Source organism: Anguilla rostrata, chromosome 12 (genome assembly GCF_018555375.3).
Source record: "Anguilla rostrata isolate EN2019 chromosome 12, ASM1855537v3, whole genome shotgun sequence".
NCBI classification, from domain to species: domain Eukaryota; kingdom Metazoa; phylum Chordata; class Actinopteri; order Anguilliformes; family Anguillidae; genus Anguilla; species Anguilla rostrata.
In genome coordinates, this window is record NC_057944.1 from 21,476,889 (window position 1) to 21,486,495 (window position 9,607).

The following is a 9,607-nucleotide window of genomic DNA, read 5'->3' on the forward strand; positions in this document are numbered from 1 at the left end:
TTTAACTGTTAGATGCTCAGTCAGAGTTGATGTGGCCATTGTGCCTGGTAGTTAGTCATGCTGCTTCTGTGCATTTTTTGCATTTTCTTTCAGTTTAGAATTTCATCCCAACAGTTCCCCCGACCTTGTGCCACGGCAGAGGTCCTCCGAACAAAGCAGTGCTGTCCGGTGTGGGAAGGAGACGGATCAATCTGTGGTGCCCGATCAGGCAGGGGGTTCTGCCAAGATGTTGTCATCTCCGACCGTCCCAACGGACCGCAATACCCCCACTCTGACATAGATGACAGGGAGAGGTGGCCTTTGGTGTTTTACAACCGCACCTGTCAATGTGCTGGGAACTTCATGGGCTTCAGTTGCGGAGAATGTAAGTTCGGCTACTTCGGTGCTAATTGTGCTGAAAGGAGGGAATCGGTGAGGAGGAACATTTTTCAACTGTCGGTGACCGAGAGACAAAAGTTTATCTCTTACTTGAACCTGGCAAAGAATACCATTAGTGAAGACTACGTGATAGTAACCGGCACGTACGAACAAATGAATAACGGGACAAATCCGATGTTTGCGGACATAAATATATATGACCTGTTTGTTTGGATGCACTACTACGTGTCGCGGGACGCCTTATTGGGTGGGGCAAACAATGTATGGACTGATATTGATTTTGCACATGAATCGGCGGCCTTCTTGCCATGGCACAGAGTGTACCTGCTGCACTGGGAGCACGAGATCCGGAAGCTAACAGGAGACTTCAACTTTACCATCCCCTACTGGGACTGGCGAGACGCGCAGGACTGCCAAGTCTGCACAGACGAATTGATGGGAGCACGGAGTCCACTGAACCAAAACCTTATTAGCCCTGCCTCCGTCTTCTCCTCGTGGAAGGTAACTTGCATTTATTTGTTTGTTTTACTGAAGTATGTTTGGCCTTGATTTTTGGCTATATTGTTACTACTGTTCTTGTTTTTGCTCTATGCGTTTTTTCGTCATATTAGCCAACGTAAATATTTTGGAGTCTACATTTGGAAAATTTATATTCAGTTGTGAAACGCTTAATATGGCAACGGAGACAGGAGCCGTGTGGGGTCTCGAGCTCCAGGATATGGTCAGGTGATCGTGTGGTTCGGCTATATCTCTAGTGGGACACTGCTGACGTGCCTTTGCGTGATTATGTTATTTCACAGAAGTAACCAAAGTAAAGTTCTCAGAATAAAGTAAGATAACGTCTGTGAGAAATCTGGAGCGCACTGTCTGGAGAAATGGACCCGGAGGCGTAAATAGACTGATAAAACGGAGAACCAAAGGGAGCTTATTGACCGCACCTTAGAACTATCAGCATCTGTAACTATCCATCTGTATTAACTGATCCGCATGACAAATGTAAACTATTGTGGCCAGTGTGGATAAGAGCATTTGAAAACAAAATAATTTTATTACAAGACATATGAAGAACCGCGAGACCTTTCCATTGAGATCCTGAGATAGGCCTACGCCTCGTTCATTGTTTAACCCACCTGTACAAATGAATTATACTAATCACAGCAGTATTCAGATACATTCAGTTATAGTTCAGCAAACAGCTGGTAGATGCACAATTTGATCAAAGATGCACTTGCCCAAAAACAACTGAATGGTATTTTATGAATTCCTCATTTAGTACAGCCTGAGGTTTTCACATAGACTACTTTAAGTTCGCTAACTTTTAACGAAAGACTTGGGGAAACATTGGCTGTTCCTGCGGCCGTATCTTCGTTGTTCATCACTAGATTGTTTTAAGGGCTCACTCCCGCGTTTAGCTGTGCTGCTTCAATTATAACAGTCATTGTTACATAATCACTTCCGTGTGCAGCTGTATTTCGCATTCAAATGCTAGGGAGAATAACGGCGCCCATAAGAAAGATAAATTGCGTTATGCATAGGCTGCGCATTATTCTGAGTAGTTACTGAAGAAAAATGCACCGAATGAACGTTGAGGTAGCCAGTGGTTATGGAATTGTCATGCTGTGTAGATTTTATCCCCTTGGAGATAGCATTCTATTTCAGGACGAAATTTAAATTTACTGTTCCATGTAATGTAGCTGGTGTTTTAATATAACACATTTACCCATGTGTTTATTCAATGATCAGATTCCATATCCTGGGTGACTAACGCGTAATGTGAATTTTGCTTATAAACATTCCGATCAGGTTTTTTTAAAACCAGAACTGAAAAAAGAACAATCAATTTTAAGAGTCATTCCAACTTCTAACAAATCCCTATTGCTACCACGTATCTGAACGTTAGGCCTACTATGCTGCTTTAAATATTAAATTGTACATTTTCAATGTCCATCATTGAAGCCGGGTTCCAAGATAAATTTTTCCTAAGATTTTTCATGCAGTAACCAACACAGTTCTTAATATAGCCATGCATAACAGATGGGTGGAACTGGAGCCATTTAATTAGACAGAGACGGTCCAAACTTCTTAGGTTGTTTTATGGTTACGCAAAATCAATGTAAGGTTGGTGTGAATTTACATGTCGGCTGAAAATTACATTTGGTCATCACCTCTTGACGTTGATCAAAAATAATCTAAAGGTCGAAAATTATGGTTGAGGACTATAATTGAGGACACTGACAACTGGATTAAATTTGTAGGGGAATTTGAAAATTACACAATGAAATATCCACTTGAACTGCTGGACACATAGGACTCGAAGATGAGAGCTTGTAATTAAAATACATTGAAATACTTTATTAAGTTATAACCAACGTGTTTACGTGTGTGCGTGTGTGTGCTCACGACCTGACCGGTTCAAATTTTTAAAATCAATGTCAAGGAATGGACCATATTACGCCATCACATAGGCTATCTCCTGTAAATAAACTGTTATTGTAGGTGGTCTGCACCCAACCGGAGGAATACAACAGCAGGGCCGCGCTGTGCAATGGCACGGGGGAAGGACCCCTCCTGCGTAATCCAGGGAACCATGATCGGAACCGGGTAAACCGATTGCCTACCTCCGCTAACGTTGAGTTCGTGGTTAGCCTCAACGAATACGAGACGGAACCCATGGACAGGACCGCTAACATGAGCTTCAGAAACGCCCTGGAAGGTTAGCCATATTTCTCCATGCATGTCCAAAATATCTGAGGTTAAGTGTTTACTTGTATGTCACATTTTGGTGTATAAAAACGAAGCAACATGATTCATACATGGTTTTTACTGCACACGATGGAGAAATTAATAATGCTGGACTGTTAGTTGGAAATTCCTGAATTGGAAGTAACGGATAGGCCACAAAGTAAAATGTCCAGTATTAAGTCATCACGAACAGATAACATTCTGTACCCAGTGGGACCAAATGTTATCCATTAAGAGTTCAATTTACACTGTTAAGAGTTCAGTTAACACTTGACATTTTACTTTGCCGAAGAACCATGAAAGGTTTTGCATAATGAGAAAAGATCCTGACTCTCCATTCTGGGATCGCAAACGCGGAGAGTGATGATTCTATTTTTATCCCCTCTGAGAGAACAAAAACAAACCGAACACATGAATATTTTGGTGTTCATCTCCATTTTGAGGTAAAACATTTGATTGTGAGCCATTATAAGTGGAATTATACCTCCAATAACTATTTATTTCCATCGAGGACTATGGGATATGAACTGTCAAGAAATAACACAGACACGTATTCAATAAACGGCACGATAAACCATACCTGGGTGGAGAAAGATTGGCCAGGACAGGTATAGGCCCCATGTCTGCACTCGGAGCCTGCAGGCTGAGTTTGTGCTGTGCCTGTGTGCAGGGTTTGCAAGTCCTGAGACCGGCATGGCTGTCCGCGGGCAGAGTACCATGCACAACGCTCTCCACGTCTTCATGAATGGCTCCATGTCCTCTGTCCAGGGTTCTGCCAATGATCCCATTTTCCTCCTCCACCATGCCTTCATCGACAGGTAAGTGAGGACATGGCCTGTAAAAGCATTTATTTTGGAAGTAAAAAAAGACACAAAATGTTAACAATAGTTACCGTGAGGAAATGACAGAAATAACATACCACCAATTCAGTGGAAATCGACGGACATTTTGAGTTGAGGGAGCATAGATATAAACGTCCCAGAAAACACCACTCGTTTCCCACAAACCACTCCGTGTCTGCCCAGCGTGTCACAACTGTATTCGCCCAAAAGGTGGCAGTATTCATTGCCTCTTATTGATTACCGAAGTACAAAGCAAGCACAGTGAAGAAACAGTAATTACAATAATAATATAATAATGCGTTAGCGTATATTTATTTACGAGTAAAATAAATATAATGAACGTATTTACGAGTAAAACATTTTCACGTCAATACACGTGCTCTCTTTATTTGGCTCTTGTAACATGAGGATGTGCAGTAAGTGAATTTCTCTAATAATGCATTATATTAAAACCACAACAAAATGGATTAAAAAATAATTTAGCGCCACCTTGATTTTTAAAAAATCAGTGTTATTGAGTGTGGTATTGATTGAGCAGTGGTGTAGTAAATAATAATTGACACAACATAATTACACTCCCCACTAGCTAAATCAACGTATTTACAAGTAGACCATTCTCACTTCACTGAATATACTTGTGCTGCCTCTTTATTGGACTCTTGAAGCATGCGGATGTGAGTGAATTTCTCTGAATTTGTACGTGACTAGAATACCAGTTCTGAAGCTGTCATTTCAAAGCCTTTCATCAGACACTCAGTGTGATCCTTCTGTACTGAAAAAAGTGAGGGTATATATGAGTGGTTACCAACTCTGTTCCTGGAGATCTACCATCCTACAGGTTTTTATTCCAACCTGAACAAACCACACCTCATTCAACAGATAGAGATCTTGTTGAGCTGCTTATTAGTAGAGTCAGGTGCATCTAATTAGGGTTCAGATGAAAACCAACAGGATGGTAAATGGACTGCATTTATATAGCACTTTTATCCAAAGCGCTTTACAATTGATGCCTCCCATTCGCCAGAGCAGTTAGGGGGTTAGGAGTTAGGTGTCTTGCTCAAGGACACTTCGACACGCCTAGGGCGGGGTTTGAACCAGCAACCCTCCGACTGCCAGACAATCGGTCTTACCTCCTGAGCTATGTCGCCCCCTGGTAGGATGGTAGGTCTCCAGGAACAGGGTTGGTTACCACTGGTCTATATCATACTATACCTTATATATCATACTATACCTGTAGAGAGGAGGATGTAATTGTACGGTAGTGGTAAAGATGCGAGAACCATTGCCTGGTGGTCATTTTAAGGAGTTTTCCTCTGCTTTCTACCAGAGCGTCACCCAATAAATTAATGCAAAACCATTCTTAGGTCTTGCATTAATTGTTTTGTGACATCATGCCATAGCAGAAGGTTGTACGCACACTCACATATGCACACACAAACACACACACATACACGCAAGCACACACACAGTGTGTACCGTTATCTCATGATCAGACCACAGATCACAACAGACCACTGTCTGGCCCCTGGCAGATGGTTGATTGTCAGACCCCCTACTGACTGACAGGCAGCAGGTAGAGGACATAGTGGATATTGATTACAGCAGCCAGGCACAGAGGTGTTAATACACAGTAGTAAATATAAGTCTGTGCTTCCTGTCTTTGATGACAAAGGACCCAAAGGTTATTTACTGCCATCCGGTCCTAACTTGGAAGATCTACTGTTGACGAAACCCGAAGAGACTTCCTTGCATGGTGTTTTGCCACTAACAATATCAGTTCCCTTTTGCAGCTGTTTAGATACTTAAACTTTTCACAACAGCATCAGAACCTTTTGGGAAATATATAAAATATGTAGGTCAGGTATCAGCTACGTATTTATCAGTATGGTGCTCAGGCTCTTACAGAATTAAGAATTAGCCAGCCCCACCCATACAGCCATCTTTAATCTTTTTTTTTTTTTTTTCTCAGCGGGGAAAATTGTATATAAGAATTGTAGTATTTTAACACATCAGTATTAATTGTATTTGAAGATACACATTAGTAAAATATTTTTATGAAGAGAAAAGGCTATCGAAGAATCCATGCCACCCTGTAAGAATACCAAACCCTCACAAGCACAGCGCATGACTCTTTGCGCACTCACAACCATTCAAGATCACCCCCACATCAAAGCATCAAGTCATTTGTGCTCTGAGAGCAAGGCTCTGCCAAAGCTCTCTGATCCTCCTAGCACACTTCTTAAAGCATCAAAGTCCTTCAGGTTCCCCTGAAGATCACACTCTAATGCCTTTGACCTTGACAGTAGACTGTGAGTACATTCTAGGCAACGGTTTGCTCAGCTGGAGGATGTGCATGCACACTTTCCCACCACCCTTCCCCATACACACATCCCACTTCACGATTTGCTTTGAGGCAAACTCCACATCCTCTAAATTAGCTGCAGTTATTTACTTTGTACACTCAAAGATTTGAAATTCCTTTTTTTGAGAGACCAAAGCAGTAGATGTGCCTTCAGAGGTTAATGTGCCCTCTGCTGCAAAGAAATTATATCGAAGGGGATAATGATTTTCTCATGGGTTTTTTTTATTGTGGTCCTCTGAAGTACAATACAAAATGTCAAAGCAATTGCACAGTTTTAACATTCCATCAATCAGAATGTCATCTGCCCCAGGGAATACAAATTAGCCCTCCTTTATGTGCATGTCAGTAGACAAGTGTAATTTTTTTTTACAAAGCCTAAGGTAAATACGCTTCACCCAGATTAGTAATAGTCATGGGAGTCCTGGTCTTTCTAACCATTGTATATGTTCCCCTCCCCCAGCATCTTTGAACAGTGGCTGCGTAGGCACCAGCCTCCCCGGACTCATTATCCTGAAGAAAATGCCCCCATCGGACACAATGATGGCTACTACATGGTCCCCTTCATCCCCCTCTACAGGAACGGGGACTACTTCCTGTCCACCAAGGCACTGGGCTATGAGTATGCCTACCTGTTAGACCCAGGTAAGCCTGCTTTTCAGTAAGGTTGCTTGTACTGAGTGCTCATCGTATGTCCTAGATCTTCTGCATGTTCAATACTGAGTGTGCATGTATCTTTTAATTAATGTTGGTTGAAAACCCTTAGCAGCTTTCTGGGTTATGAGAGGAATTGACTGTAACAAGAGAGGGCGCTGTCATCCAAGTACTGCTAAAGTAGCTTTCAGCGCTTTGGTAACACGCTCGACTGATCTACAACGGCTCGCCGGACAGCGTTTTTAGTTCAGGAGAGGCACTGAAGCTGAAGCTCTGTAAATTTGCATTGTAGACAAGAGCTAATAATTTATCAGTTTTACATTTTCAGTGGGTTTTATGACATTGTATTCGTAATAATTAAAAGGATTATTTAGGTCGTATTAGGGCTCAGACCAACAGAGAACAAAGGAAGTTTAAAACAAACACACAGCAGTGTTTTGAGCCTGGGGCCTCAATATTGGCTGTATGGCTGTAGTCAGAAAATGTCTGCACTCAACATTTGTTGATGGGACCAATAGATTCAAACATTTTGGCTTATTGTGGTGATCAGTGAAATAGTGTTATGTGTTGATGGCAGTCTTAAATACCCTATTCTAAAGCATTCAGATAAACATTAGGCTGCTATGGAGCATGTTTCAGATCCTGGTTCCATGTCATGGAAACAAACCTGAGTAGATGCAAGCTTTAGTTTGTGTAAGATAAAGCTGCCTATTTACAAAAATTTACATTTGCAAAACAGCTCCTTAGATTAGAATGAGAATAAATTAGAATAAAAGTATATTGTGAAATAAATCTGCAATTGTGTTTGCATTAATACTGTTGTTTATTCAAAATATTTCTGTTCACAAGTTCAATGTAGGATTCTCAATAAAGCTTAATTAGTTGTTTCTTCCGGGCCTTATTGCAAAACCCATTATATTTAATAAAGTTGATTACTTGTGTATATCATCAGTTATTGCATATACTAATGAAAAACATCATTTTCTTTGTACAGTTTTACAAAAACCCATATCTGTAACTAGGAACCAACAGTCCATTTCAGCTACTGCAATACTGATTTAAATTCAAAACTCAGTGAACAAAGTGGGACCGAGTCTGTCCTCTTATTAATGACTGTAGTGCATGGAGACTGGTGGCTGATCCTCTTCTCCCTATGCAGGCCAGCGATTTGTCCAGGAATTTCTCAACCCGTACCTGGAGCAGGCCAGAGAGATCTGGCAGTGGCTCCTGGGGGCCGGGATCTTAGGGGCGCTGGTGGCTGGCATTGTGGCCGCGGGCGTGGCCCTGGTCTGCCGGAAGCGGCGACAGAGGAAGAAGAAAAGGGCATCGGCGTACGGGGAGAGGCAGCCCCTGCTCAACAGCAGCGAAGAGGAAGGCTCCAGCTCCTACCAGACCACGTTGTGAGGACACCACAGACAGGGGGCGCTGTGCACTGCACGTACACTTGCCAACTGGAAAAGACATTCGATGAGAAAAAGATGCTCTACAGCAGTGGTGTCAAACTCGTGCCATGGAGGGCCGTGTGTATGCAGGTTTTCATTCCAGCCTCAGATCTTGATTATATAATTAGTTAAATTATTTGCTGAATTAGGGATGCAGGTTTGTGCACAATGGTGACCCGACGTCTATGGTGACCTGCATTGTCTAAATAAAAATTTTCTTATATTCTGTGCTTCAATGCAGTTAAACGCATATGGCTGAATGAGTAATTGGACTCAATTAAGGCAGCATTAATTGGTTGGAATGAAAACCTGGATACACACGGCCCTCCATGGCACGAGTTTGACACCACTGCTCTACAGGGATACTCAACATCTGATATAAGGAAAGAAATACCTCAAATGGGTTTTCTGATGACCTGAAACAAATCTGATGGGGCCAAAATGAATTCCCATAAATTTTAATTAAGCATAATAAACTAGAACAGTAATTTTGTAATATTAAGTACGTTCAATAAATAAGCAGGGCATAAACCACCTAAAACCTTAATGTCTAATGCAAGATTTTAATGAGATTAAAATATGAAAGAAAAAGGTTTTTTTTTTTTTTTTTTAGAACTGCAGGAACATTAACCAAGAACTCTAACATAGCTGCTTATTCTTCAGTACTGTGTTTTCGGTGTTTTTGCTTGCATTTTAGGGCTGATGTGCTTCAAAAACAAATTACATGAATTGCATTAAAAGTATATATACGTTTTTCAGTGCATGTGAACACTACAAACATGCAATTTTTGCACTGACCCATTTGATGAACCTGTTTCAAGCACCCACTTGAATATGCTGGAAGGATGTATAATTTGTAACAGGTGGAGTTAAGCATCTTGTTGACATGGAGTGTCTTTACCCTATACTCAAAGAAGTTGCATGTGTGTGTGCACATGTTTATGTCCATATGTGAGACACACATATGTCCATTTATGTCCATTTACACACAACCATTTTCCTGGGAACCGTACATGGTGTAAAAATGTACTATTGAAAAGATGTTCTTGCAGCTGAAATACGCATGTACTGTTTACAATAAACAAGGTGCTCTGTGGATTATACCTGTGGCTTGTACCTAGCTCGTTCAATCTTACCTAAATATCATATGGTCTGTAAGGTGTACAAACTGTTCGTGTTATGGAAACAAA

General features: G+C 41.3%; 1 protein-coding gene across 1 annotated transcript; it reads left to right on the forward strand.

Annotated features, from left to right (window-relative positions):
• On the forward strand, positions 1–8,936 carry tyr (tyrosinase). The gene is made up of 5 exons (XM_064302115.1): positions 1–879; positions 2,875–3,091; positions 3,791–3,938; positions 6,785–6,966; positions 8,135–8,936. Exons 1-5 carry the CDS (start codon positions 58–60, stop codon positions 8,377–8,379), a joined length of 1,614 nt encoding a protein of 537 aa, XP_064158185.1. The 5' UTR covers positions 1–57; the 3' UTR covers positions 8,380–8,936.
• The last annotated feature ends 671 nt before the right edge of the window (positions 8,937–9,607 follow it).